The sequence below is a fragment of the Diadema antillarum genome, unplaced genomic scaffold (genome assembly GCF_040938485.1).
Source record: "Diadema antillarum isolate AM-2024a unplaced genomic scaffold, OU_Dant_1.0 scf00000022, whole genome shotgun sequence".
Taxonomy (NCBI): Eukaryota; Metazoa; Echinodermata; class Echinoidea; order Diadematoida; family Diadematidae; genus Diadema; species Diadema antillarum.
The window spans coordinates 5,453,352-5,471,691 of NW_027270911.1; the positions used below are offsets into that span (position 1 = coordinate 5,453,352).

The 18,340-nt window shown below is 39.3% G+C and overlaps 1 protein-coding gene across 1 annotated transcript in view; it reads right to left on the reverse strand.

The window, feature by feature from the left end:
- LOC139731538 (leucine-rich repeat serine/threonine-protein kinase 1-like) overlaps positions 1 to 18,340 on the reverse strand; it is a 91,092-nt gene that overhangs the window by 70,029 nt on the left and 2,723 nt on the right. Inside the window, exon 2 of the mRNA XM_071642426.1 lies at positions 17,967 to 18,132. Within this exon, the coding sequence (XP_071498527.1) occupies positions 17,967 to 18,132 (166 nt within the window). The remainder of the gene's footprint in view (positions 1 to 17,966; positions 18,133 to 18,340) is intronic.

Sequence of the window (18,340 nt, forward strand, 5' to 3'; positions counted from 1 at the left end):
GTTTTCGAGAAGCACAATTCTATGGGCTTTAAACTGACCTACACATACTTACTGTAATTTAACTGTGCACATTATATTTTGTGGTTTCTAAGAAGCACGTTCTCATGGACTTTTAAACTGACCTTTTTTTTTGCTTTTCTTTCTTTTTTTTTTTTGCTTTTAAACTTATCTTCCGGTTCTCACTGTACTTTCAAGAACAAAAATATCCTGCACGATTATAAACTGCATCTACACTTGGAAGACAAATTCTTAACATAAACTGTGCAGTGGTTGTTTTGGTGCTTGGTTTCTTGAATATATATCAGGTCCAATCACTTATAATCAAGAAGTCTGTACCAAAGTCAGTCAACTGTGTTGTGGTGATATGGTGCACAAATGAACATATCTCTCGATACTCACCTTCTTTTGATATCGCTTTAAACATACCTTCAATTTGTCATGAAAATTAAACACCTTGAATATTACAACCTAGAAGAAAAATATCAGCATACCAATACCTAAAATGGACTGGCACACTGCAAACCTAAGCTGAATGTACTTGATGTTGAACATAATTGACATCGCCAGAGTTTAAATAATTTTACAACCACCTTCAAGAGTAATCCTTGTTGATAATGTTATTGATAGGTATCGATATGGTGCATCGTTTGTTATTTTGCATGATTATTCCCTTCAGATGTTGCCACTTCTGCCTATATACAACTTCTCCACTAGATTGAAGAGTAAAATACAGGCTGCTCATGGCATTAACAAGTTCACAAGCTACTGGGGAAAGAAAAGACAAACAAATAAACCTTTACAATCACGATCACCACAAACTATACATTGAAATGCCTTTCTAAGTTATTGACCAATACCTATGGCAGAACACAGAACTGTACTACACATTTGGCACTCTACAAGCATCTTCATTGCTGCATTAGCAACACATTTGAACAACTCACACCTTTTGTTGAGAACAGATCAGATATTGATAGTGCTCAGAACTCTGATCTTTCAATAAAAGTCATTTTTCTAGCACTTAGCAGTGTAATGCAAATAAACATGAATGTTGGCCACAAATGCAGGCACTCTTGCGTACATTTCGAGAGCCTGGCATGCCCAGTTCCTGTCTATGAGTTGACACTATATTAGCCTGGTATATCCTATTCCCAGAAAGAATGGGTTAAGTAGGACCCTTGATTTTTAGTGATGTCCAGCGTTTAGAGTGGACTGTCAGGGAAAGCCCACACGTTACTCACTCTTCCTCCTCCGCAGGGGTTCCGTGTCGCCCTGGTTCCATGACCTGGAGCTCCACTTTCTCCCAAGCGACATGAAATTCTTCTTGCACTTCAGCGTGAGTGACGACATCTTGAATTCTCGGATGACGATTGCCTCGCAGAGGGTAACTCACAATTATCTTCCTCAAGACCTGGTATAATAGTCTATCGTCCGCTAAGTATTTCCTTCACCGTAAGACGTCAATCATCATCATACATTGTCTTCCCGGTCTGGAAACTGAGAGAGTCTGATGAAATGTGGACTCCTTGCTCTGATATTGAGAACTCTTTCACATATCATTGAGAATGAACAAGCGCACTTTCCTAGCCATCAGGATCAAGGCATTATTGGGTCCCGTATTCACTTTCGGCTAGAGTAAATGGACACTGAGAGTGGAGATCACTTCAATTTAATGGATCCTCAAGAACTTGCGTGCTCTCCTCTATCGTTCTGATTATAGTCAAAGAATCGTGTCCTGCCTTCACAGTTGGAGAATGAAAGATATCAAATGCACCACTTCGAGAGCTCGTCTCTGTTACGCCACTAATAGATCCAACAGAACCCAAGAACTCTGGCTCAATGATGCGACTTTCCCAACATTGAAGAAAAGCATTTGGGAATCTCCCTGGTTTGATGTTACACACAAGAGAAAGACCCTTTGAAGATCACATAGGTTGTACCTCTATGTCTCTACAAGAACCTCACATATCCTGAGGCCCACATTTTGTCAGAACATGACTTCCAGTAATCTCCATGACATCATCATGATTATGTAATTGTTTATGCACAACTGATTCCCGCAGAGAATTTTGAAGGAAAACCCTTTAAGGCACAGGGTTACAATTCGGTGGTTTACCTTTCAGGAGGTTTCACAACATTCTTTGTTTTTCAATTCAATGATTAAGTAATAGACGGCAAAAGGATCTTAATGGATTTTCTCTCATCGGCGGAAGTTATTAAGATCATAGAAGACTGAGCTCTAGGTAAAGAGTGCCAACACTGAGCATCTGTGTAGAACACATGAATACCTGTTCATCTGCTTATCCCAAAATAGACCAGCGTCCTTGTCCGCGAGCAGAAGTTATGATTTTATCAATTCCAGATTTCAAACTTGATTAGAGCTGAGCCAGATGAGATTGGGGTGGATCCTGCAAAGTCTTCAAAAGAATTCTGCGACAAGTACCAGGCGGTTCTGATGCACAGAGGGGTGAGACGGAGCGGAGAATGTATCATCCTCACCCAAAATAACTCACATCCTAATGCTGCGACAATCGACCGACCCTCCTATGCCAGCAGAGCTTTACCCACAGAGGGGCGGACGGGGTTGTGTGCTCGGAAGCGCAGGCAGCCGAACAGCCAGAGGGCAGTTGGAGGGGACGGGATGTCGGAGTAAGCATGTGATTACGACTCAGTCTACTGTCAGTCTCAGGGGGGTGTCTTCACACCAGCTGGATTATCGGTTTGATGTGAGACTCACCACCCAGGGTGATGGTTAAAAGGATGAGAGCCCTATCCCAACACGCTTTGATCCCGCACCGCAGCAGTTTCAATTAAGCCATCACGGCTGGGCCAATGGTGATGAAGAATCCTCTGCGGTGATTCAATGAGTGAGCTCCCTCAGTCATTACACATTGGCAGCATTTTCATCTAACAAATATACATCTAACACCTCCACACTTCCTACAAAACATCATAGTAATCTCTTGAATCATTTTGACACCAAGCCAAAGATCTACACCCTTTCTAAACACAATTTTCCCAAAAAAAGGAAAACACTTTCTGCTCACGCACAATATCACATGGCCATACAATTGTTTAGATGTATCTAAATTTCTCTTCTGGTAAAGTTAAGGTTTTTACTACTATTTGGTGATAAAACCTTTTGCAGAACTTGAGTTTAAAACCACAACGGGTTCTGATTCTTTGATTTTACTTAATTCTTCACAAACTTTTGATATGAATGAAAAATGCAATGCCATGTGAGACATTCTGGTCACTAAAGAGAATGAATTCTCGGTATCGCCAATGCGCAGAACTTCTGCGCACGCTGAAGAGCTCTGTCACAGATGCACTGTGGGATTCCTCGGTCCCTTATTCGCTTCCGGTTGTCTCACACGAGTCGCAGTTCTCATACGATTCAACGGAGTTCTTTGTCTGTTTTTCTGTTGTTAGCCCTTTTTTTCTTGGCTATAATTCAGCTTAAAAGAGTTGGAAGGGTCTAAGCTCTACTGATTTGAGGTCACTAGAGTCATGGTTCACTACTGCAAGGCTTCAGTGTGCTGGTCACATGATGGAAAGCGAAGAAATCTTCAACAAAAAATACCCCTGGATGAACAAAGAGCGTGATGTAAGTGCATGTGTAGCCAAAACCAGGGCAAGTTTGTCCCACGAGCTATCCCATAATGCATCTAAAATGCTGCTCTGCGCACGGCACCTACATATTGGTGATACCCTCATTACAATTGCATCATGCATCAGTGGCGGATTCAGTAGAGGGGGGTGCACTGGGTGCATGCCTCCTGTTTATTTTTGGTTAAAACAAAAGAGATATCAAGAAAAAAGGGGTGCATGCCTCCCTTTAATTTTGTAAAGGCACCTCCCCTTTACAAATACGGAATTCCTGGAACCGCCCCTGTGCATGGTCAATACAATGACAACATTGGTGTAAACTTTTACCTTGCAGACGGCACTTGGCCAAGGAAGAAGAACAACTCCAATAATAGAAATGGCAGGAATGACCTTTAGTCAACCACAAAAGAACAAGTAATCATCAGATTTGTTACTTGTTGGCACAAATCGCCAACCCAGGATCAAAAAGTGCAACTTCCACATTTGGATCAGACTGACTTTAATTCAATTTGATTTGATTTGATTTGATTTGATTTGATTTGATTTATCTAATAGATTTACTTAAATAGCCAAGATTTTGAGGGATAATTTGTCGTCATCTAACAAAGATAAATTCATCTGCATTGTAAACAAGGATCGCTACATACTCTTCAGTCCAATACTTTGAAAATCATGTCAAGTTGGAACTTACTGTCATATTACTTGTCCCAATGACATCACAATTGACAGCCAGATCTTTTTCCTGAATTCCTTGAAAGAGCAATTTAAATGACTCAGGGGGTTTCATGTAGTAGGTAATATACTCAACCTCAAGGAGAGGTCATATCTAATATGCAGACAAAACGATGCTAAGGCGGGAATACAATGTGGATAGTGTGCATCGCTTTTCAGGTGCGATATCCATCCAAAGTGCCTGATTAATTCTGACTGTCATGTGTACATTTTAAGATGGCTGAGGTTGCTGCGGTCCCGCGATAACCCCCGCAAAAGTGACTCACAGTAGAGGGAAAAAAGACAGGACATGAACATGAAACGGGGTTTACTTGGTGATCGTCGGCCAGTTCCGAAACAACTTCTAAACAAAGACCAGAAGCAGACATTATGCACACATGCATATTAATCACCTCACAAAATCCAAGTCTTGCTTTGTATATTTTGATAGCACTTTCTGAATTATTTTCCTTTAGTAAAAGGAGTCTTATGTCAAAAAAAGAAAAGAAATCAAGGGTTGTCTTTGGTTGTATGTGGTGTATGGTTGTGTGTGATAGTTTGCATTTGACTGCAGTAGCTGCTTGGTTTCCTGTATAACGTAAGCCTTAACCCCTTGAGGACGGTTTGATTGTGCTACAACACACATTTCCTATAGGCACCTGCCCGAGTATACTCGGGACTAGTCCTAAATGGGTTAAAATGAAGTAGGGCCAACATTCATGTGCCTACTGTACATAATGGTGATGCTATACATACAATTGTATGCATTGCTTGATTCCACAAGCACGAAGTTAGAACACAATGATTGTCCCAAACATACAGTATTTATACCATCTCTCCCATTATATTGCTAATTTCTCTTCATCCCTAGCTTAATTGCCCCAACAGAACTAGTGCACAAAATACATATGTCACATCAGGAAATAGGGGTGAAAGTCTGCATCAACCATTGATCATTGACAATCTCTAAAGTATTGTTTATAAGATAATACACCTGGAAAACAATTATATCACCCTGTGCTTTGTCATTCTGAGAGATAATTCAGTACAATGGTTAAGTGATAATTCAATATTAAACTGCATCCTTGAACAGATAAAAACATAGACACAGATTTAGACAAAAAGAGAGAGAGAGACAGACAGACAGACAGAATAGAAGTTTCTATCTTCCCTAGGTACACTCCACATGCTATTCCTTTCATAGATCTCTTTTCACTTTAATTTCTATCGATCTGTTCTATCACTCGGTCAGTATGTCATGTACATACAATGCATGTATGATGCATGTACAAGAAAAACAATTTTCAAGCATTGCTACAAATAATCTTCATACATACGCACACACACACAAAAAAAAACCACACACACAATAATTATACACTTTAAGCACAGACAATGGCTCACATACAGATGGAATGGTAGTTCAAACTTCACTAGCTTTAATAGTTTAAACTTCTGCTGTATATTATTATAGAATACAAAGTTTGAAATTAAACTTTGATGGAATTGAGGTCAAAAGGTCAGATATGAGGTCATATCAAACTGATATCAATCATGTCAGTTATACATGTATCAATTTAACCCATTCCATACGGGAACCTGGTGGCCTGTGTATCAGCTCTATGGGGATTACAGAATTCAGTATGGAATATGTTAAAAAATATTAGTATCTACAACAACACAGCCAATGCACAGCTGCCGTCAGATTACTATAAGAAAAACATACAAATATTCTTTTAAAAAATTCAGCCCATGCGAGAGTGTTCAAGGAGTGTTAACTCTTAATGTGCCAGACCCAAAACCCCTAATGTGCCAGACGTTTTTACCCAACGCCAGAAAGTTTGCGAACTGGATTGACAATGTAATTTAAAACTGCCATATTTTTGAAACTATTGTCTGTTTTGAATTGGGTTCTTCACAACAAATATCAAGAAATGATTGTTCTTTCATGTCATGTAGTCAGTTTGCTGTAATATTTATCTGAACCTGAAATATTGAAGAAATAATCGATATCATTAAAAAATTATTACATTTTTTTGTGTAGTGTGGAAAGAAAGAGTCAGGCATGATTTTTCTTTAATATAACGCTCCCTTGACTCTGTGAGAAAGTTTTAGAGCTACATTTCCTCTTTCAAATGATAACAAATTTGTCTTCTAGAGTTGTATAATTCCAAAGATATTGGCAGTTCAATTTGTCTTTTCAATTTCATTTTCTGCCTCGGTAATTCATTCCCCAATCTGTGTCCTTTAGTCCCAGATCCTGTATTTGAAACTCAAGTAAATCCCGCGTCGAGTCCTGGAAGAGTGTCTTTTGTCCACTTGAGAAGGAAGCACCCATTTATCCTTCTTTTGTCTCTACTACGGCCGGGCGTACTCTATTGAAATTGGCAGGCCTTTGTACGTGAGGAGTTTGTGCTTGTGCAATTCCTTGGTTTACAGGTCTACTTTCCGTCCACTGTACATGTACATAGACAAGAACAAAAGCGTGTTCTTCTTTTGTATAAGCTAGCGAGGGGACGATTAGTGAAGTTCACTGTCCAAGACAAAAGGATGAAAGACTTGACCGACGAACGAAAGCTTTACCCTCTTTTAGGGACAAAATGAAAGCCGCTCCCGCAGGAGAGCGCCCAAGCAGAACAATGCGAGTGGAAACGCATAGACAACACACGCAGATTCAGTAGCATACACACGCGTGATTTATCAATGAGACATTTGATCTATACACATCTCGCAGAGGGTGCGCTCTCTGCGGATTTTCCCGACGCGAAAAAAATATATCTAGCTGAAAAATCACGCATTTACTCAAAATTTTTCAATGTTAGCATACTCATATTTTTAGTGGAAACGATGGATATGCTAATCAGCTACCAGTACATGTAAATGGCAGTTTCTTGTTGTAACGCGTTTTGGTACCACAACAACTTAAATGACCAATGTTTTTTGCGCTCTTCTTGGTCGCCGATCGGCGACCATGGCACGTCAGGACTAAGGTCGCCGTTCGGCGACCATGGCACGTTAAGAGTTAAACACCTGCGATACACAAGCTACACTGTACATGCAACATATACCCTACATCCATGTGTACCAATGGTAGCCTTGTGTCCAGTCACTCCTGGTTTTGATTTTACACACCCTTACTAAATGCTTTAATGAGCAAAACTTTGAGCAAAGTTCCTATCAAGCAGCTAATTGTAGTTTTATCACAAGCCCTTTTGTTATATAAAAAAACCTGCAAATGTCCAAATGAAGCTCTTACTACCCTCTGTCAGTATACTCAGGCAGGTGTCTGTGGGAAATGTGTGTTGTAGCAAAATCAGTCCATCCTCAATGGGTTAAGATGTTGATAGTAATTTATATCATGTCACTATGACTCTGCAAATCCCATCAAAGACAGTGAAAAAGGAAAACAGGACAGGCATAGTATGTTTAATATACAATGACTACAGAAGGTTACTGCCATTGTGACGTCAATGAACACTGATAACGTTTTCCAACAAGTCGACAACAAACGATGTAGCCATAACAAATACCTACAAGCTTAAAGCAGATGACCCATCATGCTATCAATTTCATCCTAATCTCAATCAATCCCAACCCCTGCAGGGACAGAGAGGGGGGGGGGGGAGGAGAGATTAGTTGAAATCAAAGAAAAAACAATATTCACACATCATATAAACACACAAACAAAACACTTCATATAAAATGACCTTATTGAGTGTGCTATTACTCTAATCACTGAAATACATTGAAAGCCAGGCCCTAACTTTGCTTTAGATGGACTAAGCAAAAACTTCAGTAAAATTGGACAAAGAAATGGAAAACTAGTGAACAAGGTTCCTGCATCATTCTACAAAATACATTTCCATGACTTCATAATGGTAAGATTAAAAAAAAACTTTTAACTTTTTTCAGCAACATTATGTTAATTTGGGATTGTATCGTTGAAAAATGAACATTCCGTCATTTGAATTGAAGCTGAAAAAAAATAATTTTTGGAATTACAGAATTGGCAAAACTCAAACAAATTAGATTATTATCATTTTCCAAGACCATTCCTTATTTTGTTTATTTCAATGAGTTTTCGAGGCCTTAATTTACCACGTCTCATTGAACCTTGAGAGGATATTTAAGTAGATTACACATTATGCATCTTATATCTATGTGTATGTATTTTCTAAACATATGAACATTACATGCATGAACTAAATCTCTGAAAATAATACATAGGTTGTTAAAATGAATCAACCGCCACTTAAGGAAAAATTTGCAGAAATTACACACTCACTATTTGCTGTGACTAATCCTGGCCTGTACATGGTATTGCAACTGAAACAACAACAATAATGGTAATAATAATGATAATAATAATAATAATAATGATAATAATAATGATAATAATAATGATAATAATAATAATATCAATAATAATAATAATATCTTATAAGTGCATAATACAAGCATAAGTCTCTATGCGCTTGTCGGAGAAATGTCGGCATCTTGCCAAGTTTGCCAAGTTCCACATATTATCCACTACAGTCACTTGAGTTGATATTTGCTATGACCAGATGATCCAAACAACCTTTGAATAAATTTTGGCACTGTCCAAAGATCTCAGTTCCACACTCTGCAATCAGCCTGGAATCTTCCATACATACACCATGTAAGAGGCAAAAATATGTGTTCTTTTTTTAACGTAAATTATGTCGAAACAAGACAGTTGCCCTAGATACAGTGCACACACACACACACACATTATACAAGCAAACAAGAAAAAAAAAATCCGTAAAAGAAGTTACCCATTACTCATGCAAAAGACATCGACAAGCATGCATCTTCAGGCTCACAGAAAAACAAAATATGTACCTTTAAGTTAATATTTGGCTTCAGTGCCAATGCGCAGGAAATGGACACAGAAGGAAGCTGACAGTTAATCCAATACAGGTATCAAACGTTTGAGACTCTGGCCCACGCTCTGACCTCCAAAAATATTAGGAATTCCGTGACAATATCACAAACCAGATCCTCCGCTGCTTGGAAGTGCACAAATCCAGGCCTTCTTGTATCCTTCATACAGATCCATGGCACGTCTCACGTACAGAGATCTCTGACTATACGGAAAGTCAAGATCTCAAGCAATTCATGGCACATCCTTCGCTGTCTTACGAAGTGTGTGTGTGTTTGTGTGTGGGTGTGTGGGTGGATTGACAAAGGCCTTCATTCCGTGCTGCTGTGAAACATTATAACCACCGCTTAATCTCTACTGACAAACAAGACAACAAAAAACAGAGAAACAAACCCAATGTAACATACACTCCCTACGCACGGTGGAGAAAGTTACCGTACTTGGCAGAGTCTCTGTACACTTCTGGCCACATTCAAGGAAAGCCAACCTGAATATATCTCTATATCTCTCTCTTTCTATCTATCTCCCTCCTTCGGAAACTCGAGGGCAAGGCGGACAGATCCAGGAAGAATGCTTGGTCTACTTTGACCGGGCAAACTTGGCTCACATCGAAGTGGCACGGACTTGGCAATTTCAGGACAAACAAACACACACATACACACACATACACACACCCCAGATTATACATTCATAGCCAGCTCTCCCGCCGGGTGAGGATATTTGACAGTCCTGATATGTGCGATGAGTATGTGATGTTGCCGCCCCAAATCTAGCGTGCACGACATCCAGCACGCTCGATGATGGAGCCCAGGTTTCTGCGCAGTCCCCCTTTGGCCCGGAGATAAGGTTGCCAGAGCTGCGGGGTCGACTGGCGGCAGCACCCTCCCCTTCCACGAGTGATGAGTCTCGGGATTGAGACACGAGATTATCGCCGATGTCCGAGCCTGAATCATCAATCATACACATTAATCTCCTTGAGCTGCAAATGACAGTACTCCTCCATAAATGAATCAAGGGTCTCTTGAACTCCTCACAACACACAGCAAGCAAAATACCATGCATACACCACACACATTATCTTAAAGGGGATGGCTAGTAAACCGATCAGTGGGAATCAGTGGGAATGCTGAGGATGATTGTTCCAATCCTTGTGGGATTCATTTAAGAGTACATTATATATCTATTGTCGTGTGAAAATTATTTGCTTCAGAACGGTCTCATATTCAAGTAATGTGCAGATTAATGCCCCGTCACTGACCAGGCACGCTAACCTGGATCATACAGTTTTGGTTGAGACCTAATTTTAGGTTTCTAACATATTTTGGTGAGATAATGAGAAACCTCTTATGAAATATGAAAGAGCATGTAATTCTATGAGGAATTTTACGTTTATTTGATGAAAATTGGTTTTGAAATGACTGAGATATCCAAAAAAGAGCGATTTTAATAAAGTGTGGGACCCACACTTTATTACGATCACTTTGTTTTACTTTGTTTTTGGATGTTTCAGTCATTCTAAACCCGATTTTCATCAAATAAACTTTGAATTCTTCTTAAAATGGTATGCTCTGTACTATATCATAAGTGTTTTCTCTGTATCTCGCAAAAAGTTAAAAGCCCAATTCTCATCTCTACCAATACTGTACCATCCCTTTAAACTGCACATCGCTTGAATATGAGACCATTCTGAAGCAAATAATTTTCACACAACAATAAATATATAATGTACTCTTAAATGAATCCCACAATGATTGGAACAATCATCCTCCAGCATTCCCACTGATTCCCACTGATCAGTTACTAGCCATCCCCTTTAATTGTCCAAAAAAAAAAAATGTTTGTCCTTTGAACTTAAAGAGATAACGTTCATGACAGCCAACCCAAGACATCCTCACCATAATTTTAACATCAATCCCTTAGACCCTATTTGATGAAACCTTTGAAAAGGAATATTTTTTTCCAACATGAATAATGATTTTGAGGCTTGTGATTAAAGGGATGGTATATGTGACCCGCTACAACAAAAGGATCCTAAAGTCGCTGCCGGCTGAGCCGAGAAAACGAGTTTGAAGTCACATCATCAAAATTGGTCATAACAATCGGATTTTTGTTTTTGGCATAATGTTGTAGTCTAATGTTTTGTCGACCATCTGCCGAAATTTCGAAGCTAAATGATCAAAGGAAAAGCAAGAAATTAGCATTTTTCTGGGCCTTGATTTTTCGACTTTTAACGTAACAGAAACGTGTCCGAAGATTTGGATTAAGCGCCGCAGCTAGACTCCGCCCCTAGCAACGAGGGAGTGATCTTATTGGTCAGTGTGTGGCACCCTGATAACTGATTGGTCGTGTGTAGATCGCTGGCGCTAAGCTTGAATGAACATCGTGGAGGTCGCTAGGAGCATACCTTCTATTGTCAAGCGGTGAAAACTGTCTCGCCTCCCTTTGATCATGATAGCGTCGGAAGGAAAACTTTGAAGGCGTTTGTCTCGAGACTGATTTTCTCAACAACTTGTCATGCACTAATAAAATCACCGATATCTCCGCAACCGAGTACTTTTATGATTTGTGTTATATATGAAATTAAAGTAGAAGAGTAAGGAAATTATGTCATGCCATTTTCAGAAAAATTTTCCTCCCTCGACTTTCGGATCCTTTTGTTGTAGCGGGTCACATATAGTAGTGGTTGAGATGGAGCTTCAGGTTTCCAACATTTTTTGTGTGATATAATGAGGAACCTGGAAGGAAGTATGAAAATGCATATAATTCTAGGAGGGATTCAGAGATTATTTGATCATGACTCTATACTAGGGTGTACCTTTCCCAAAAAGGTGATTTAAGACTTAATTGCTATCAAGATTCTATGTCGGCAGGATAATGTAATGACACCGTGTTTAAAATAAGGACTTAACTGATGGATAACAGGAAAAGGCAAAAATCTGAAACTTGCAGAGAGGAAATTGTGTTTTTCCTGCTGAATTGTTTGGATATTTGGCTTACAAATGAAAGGAAAAGAATATGTAACAGGGAAATACCAAGCATCATGTATACAAAAACAATTGGCTGTTGTAGCTTGCAATTAGTCTTTTAAACAGGGTTTAGTGTACAGTGACATAACTGCTCAAGCAGGGTTCCCAGCATTTTCAGAAAGCAAAATTTCCTGATTTTTCTCCAGATTTTTCCCTGATGAAGTATCAAATTTCCATGATACTATTTCAACTTGTTTCCAGTTTCACATCCAATTTACTTCCAGTTTTACCCATTGGATGTTGTTTTGATATGCATTAAAATATAACAGAGTCTCACTGACTACTTTGGATTTTTGGGCCAATCAAAATTCCCTGACTTTTCCCTGATTTGAGGCATTTTTATCAAATTCCCTGACTTTCCCCTGACTGGTTAAAAATGTAAAAAAAATAATTTTTCTTGATTTCCCCTATGGGCTGGGAACCCTGTTAAGAGAAACATAAAATGTGGTCATCATTGAAAGATGTTCCTTGTAGACAGGTTTGATGCAGTAGCAGTAAGGATTTAGGCATAGTCCCATTTACATACACATCATGATACCACATAAAATTATGTACAAGGATTCACAGTCATGTGTCAACTAATCGCCGTACCCCTTCAAAAATGATCATCGGTTGAAGCAGCTGTAGTCGAGTTGCACCAACACTTGTTTGATGCCACCGGCAACAAAACTATAGTAAGCCGGTCACTCTGCTGTCCAATGCCGCTGGACGGTTGTTGTCCACGGTCACTTTTTGGCTGCCCTCTGGAAATCAAATCTGTGGTTACTAAATCGCACTCGGTATGGTGGTTCCCCAGCATAGGTTCTATACTACAGTGTCATTCACACAGACAAATTAAGCCAGTTTGTAATTAGCTCATGTGCACATTGGTGCAAATGACCTTTCTATTTTCTTAGTTGGTTAGGCACTTCACATATACAATGTATTCGAAGCAACATAATGCTTACCAGTAAGTTAGCCCAGCGTAACAATTTAAGGAAATTCGTGTTCAACAAAAAATGATCTTGCACAGCAACACCAGGTGACCAGAATGGTCCGTCAAACAACCCTCGGGGGGGGGGGGGGGGGGAGCATCCATTTCTTTTTTTTTGTATTGAATGCTTTAAAACATGTTTATATTCATATTGCCATATACCACGTTTGCAATCAGGTGGATGTAATGGCAAGTATCATGTACAAGGATTGCATGAATAATCATTATATGACAGATGCTTATCTCCGTGAATTTAAAAACCATCATGCGTTTTGGTACCAATTACCTTTTTCTGCTCATGCACAAAGTAGAACTATGAACTGGCTTATAGCACAATGTTGATCGCTATCCAAACACTGAGATATTTTGCACCTCTACAGATGGACAAATACATCTCGCTATTTACAGATCATGATAATTTGTCGACGAAACTGCACATTAATGACCAGAATGTACCAAAATGGTGACCCTTGACCCTTGAATGATGGGATAAAAGTCTAGAGATTATTTGCTGTAGCGTTCAGACACTCGCAGTAGCGCATATTATCATATTTCTAATACATAACCTCAATAGTTCCAAAATAATCTCAAGATTTCATGGTATTTGGATCGCGATACTGATCGTGCCACAAGGTGGTCACTGTAACCAGGGGGTCATTAGATCAGGTTCGACAGTACCTTGTATGATTCCTACAATTCCAGTCCTGACAAAATGTGATGCAATCTGTCATTTAAAAACTAAATGTTGTTTTTATTTGATATGGTGCTTTGAATTGCTAATTGTGTTTGAAATCTCTTAACTGCCATGTTCACAACATAGATAGATAGATAGATAGGTAGATAGATAGGTAGATAGATAGATAGATAGATAGATAGAATGATAGATAGATAGATGGATAGATAGATAGATAGACAGATCAATAGATAGATAGATAGATCAATAGATAGATAGATGGATAGATAGATAGATCAATAGATAGATAGATAGATAGATAGATGGATAGATAGATAGATAGATAGATCAATAGATAGAGAGAGAGATAGATAGATAGATAGATAGATAGATAAATGAATAGATAGATAGATAGATAGATCAATAGATAGATAGATAGATAGAAAGACATAAGAACACATTTAGTGACTTAATTGCAGTGGCCATAAGCAGGATCACAGGATGACAAGCTCATAATTCAAACACACAAGAGAAAGTTTCTATGTTCTGGTTTGTCTGGTTGTTTTTATCTCTCTTTCTCCATCTTGCTCTCTTTCATCTCTCCTTCTCCTTCTTTCCCTCCCTCCCTCCTTCCCTCTCTCCCTCGATCTTTGTCCCTCTGTTTCTTTATCTCTCTCTTCTTGAATGGCAAGTTCGCACCTGTCAAGAAAGTGATAATGCCTCAACATTCTCTTAAAGGGGCATGGTCCCGGTGTTTTAGTCGAATGCGTACGCGGGCGCCTGGCGCAAGTTTCCTATAGAGACCTACGCTAGCAACTCCTCTTTAGCGCTTACGCTGTGGCCCACTTCCCTGAGTCCGAAGAAGTCAGATTCACTGTAGTCAGTGGTCGGATCACAGTACGGCTCATGATTCGGCTGAGGGGGATGACAGCTTTAGCAAACTTCTTTTGTGATGTCATAATAACAAGCACATATGCACGCACACTGGCATTACTACAGACTGCACAATGCGCAGAGAAGACAACGAAGGCAACGTTACTTAGCAACACCTACGCACTCTACTCTTGACGACAGCTCAACTTCGGTAATCTTCGTATCAATGCTAACGGTGATCGGCAGCATCATCAACAGCGCCCTCTACACTACCGGGACTATGCACCTTTAAATAGCGATGGAGAAGAACTAAAGACCCAGTTATACAATGGACTGGAACGGCTGGCCCGTAGATTCCAGAAACCCCATAACACATTGTATACATCTTAATATCTCTGATCGCTATGAAAATACACACATAAGAATCTCAACTGGAGTCGACTGTTACCAGTGAGCGTATGCTTCGAGGCACATAATTATTCGCTGCGGGCAGCCGAATGAAGTTCAATTTAATCAAACCACTCATTACTCCCTACACTACTGAGTCTTAAAGTAGGGACCTGCAGATATACTGTATACGCCAAATATTTTGCGAAGTTTTTATTTTCGCGAATTTTGCGAGTCGGGTGCTATTCGCGAAATTAAAGACAAGCGAAAATATTGCCTCTGATCCCGATGTGAATGCAACGTACGCGTGTACACTTCTCCGTTCAGTACAGGACTCTACAATCGCGAATTTAACCACTCGGGAAATCGTTGGAATTCCTGATTCATGAAAATTTAGACTCATGAATTATATGGCATATACAGTACTACCAGAACTCTACATCCATAAAAAAAGAAGAGAACATAGAATATTTCAAACAACAGTCTCAACACCTAACACCAAAATTATAAAAAAAAAAAATGGGGCAAAATGATGAGACAACCACCAGTTGCAACTGAATGACAAATTGCCCTACATCGATGTATATATGCTTATTTACGTCGATGTAGGGCAATTTGTCAATCAGTTGCAATGAAAACATCTCGACGGAAGAATTTCATGAATTTGAACAGCCACCAGTTGTTCCTTACCCCTCTGTCCCAAGAACACGTAACCACAAATCGTCAGCATAATTCCATGATGACGTCAGGGGTTCATCTCGCTTCAGCCAGCGCTTTGCCCACTTCTATTCTAGGAATTTGTCATTACTGTGTGACGTAAAAACCTCCCCCTCTGGATTACATGGATTACAACCAAGAGATAATGAAGTACCACCACATGTGCTACGTCCCCCTCCTATACAGCTACAATAGTGATGCTGGTAATAGTGATAATCACCATTTTTATCATCATCACCATTACCAAGTGAAAGTAAAAACAGAGATTTTGATCATCCCCATTAACCTGTTGAAGACTAAGCTCAAGAATACCCAAGTATACCCGAGTATACTTTAACCCGTTGAGGACGAGTCCCGAGTATATTCGGGTAGGTGTCTATGGGAAATGCGTGTTGTAGCAAAATCAGTCTGTCCTCGACGGGTTAATAGGCAGGTGTCTACGGGAAACGTATTGATAGCAAAATCACCTCGTCTTAAAGGGATCGTATAGTTTTGGTTGAGACCTAACTTCAGGTTTCTAACATTTTTGGGTGAGAAAATGAGAAACCTCCTATGAAATATGAAAGCTCATGTAACTGCAAGAGGAATTCAACGTTTATTTGATGAAAATTGGTTTTGAAATGGCTGAGATACCAAAAACAGAGTAATCCTAATAAAAGGTGGGACCCACTTTTATTACGATCGCTTTGTTTTACTTTTTTTTATGTCTCAGCCATTCCAAAACCAATTTTTATCAAAGAAACTTTGAATTTGTCTTAGAATGGTATGCTCTGTACTATTTCAAAAGTGGTTTCTTGGTACCTCACAAAATGTTAAAAGCCCAATCCTCCCCTCAACCAATACTGTGCAATCCCTTTAAACAGGTTTCTGCTACATATAGGCCTATCCATCATAAAAGATGAAGGACGGGGATAATAATTATTTAATGATTGCACTGGAAGGTGTATGTAACAATATAATATAACATTATTTCTATTCATACTTGACTACTGGACTAGTATTTCGTGCACCTAAAAAAGCCATCTTGGCCACAACAGACTATAATGCAATCAAAGAAATATGAAAATCACATTTTGTTGCTCGTCAGGCAAAAGGGCCCTAGCATGAAAGTTCGGCCCAAAATCTTATTTTGATTTGTGATAAAACTCAGTAGAGTTTTGAAAGCTTTTTTTTTTGTATGAAATAATCATAATATTTTGTGATATTTTTGAATGCTCAAGCCTTAGGTCCTTCTGCCAGGCAGTTAACAAATTTCTGTGTTCAGGTTGTATACCATAAGCTGAAGTCATGTATCAGGAAATGACAGACTTGATATCAAATCTGACGTGATGTGACAAAAAATGACAGAATTTATATCAATGGCATACCATCAATACCACACATACGTGTACAATCACAATGCAACACTTACACACATGAATGCCGGAGAGTGTGTCAAGGAAGTTACTAATTGTTTGACAGTTGGATAGGATCGATGGTAATGATAAACTCCGTCTTGACTTTCACACAAGCTTGCAGATATGCTTTATACGCCAGACACGTCACAAATTTTGTGAAGAGACTGTCATCAATAATGGATACAATTATTTATAAACCCTTTAAAGAGAACTAAAGCTAGAAGCATTGTATCCGAAATAAATGCAGCAAAATATGTGATGGAATTTTTCATTACTTCGATAATCACTAAATGTGTTTGCTGCAGTGACTTCCGTTGAATGTCGGCATTGAAATGTCAATCCAAGATGAGGCACCGGTAACAATCGTCAAAACGCAATACCAGTAAAATACATATATTCCTCAAGGCCTGCCGTGAAGTTGCGGGAGGCTATCAAGTCACTAGGAGCTGACATGATTTCCAGTAGATGGGACCACCAGTGACGAATCCAGCCAAATTGCTTTTACAGTCAAATCACGGCATATGAGATCCGCAGAATCATACAAAGAAGGTTCTCGCCCAGCTCAGGTGTAGTTGGCCTGCTGGATCCACAGATCTATGTATAATTGCTGTTAAATGGCACCTTCATCTATTCAGGGAAATTTTTAAAAATGTATGCTAAAATCATGATATATATGACTCACATCATCAAACCATACCTTGCTTATTTCGTAGGTACTGGACACACTCCTGGCGGAAGTTGATGCGGGCAAGTTCGACAGCGGTCAGCCTCTTGACCTCTCGCGTTTCCAGATCAGCGCCATACTCCACCAGAAGTCGGACCATTTGCAGCTTCCCATCTTTGGCAGCAACATGCAATGGGGTCTGGAAGAATCAGAGGCACAAGACTAACCAGCATTTCATTACAATAATGGAATTACACTCTGACAAAGTAGCACTAATTGATAATCACACAATGCCGGCATAAATTATATTTCATAATGATCCACCAATCTACTAGTTTCTGTGAGTAAGTGGACATGAGGCTGTTACTCAAAGCGAAAACCAAAACAAGTATTAATATTTACTGCTT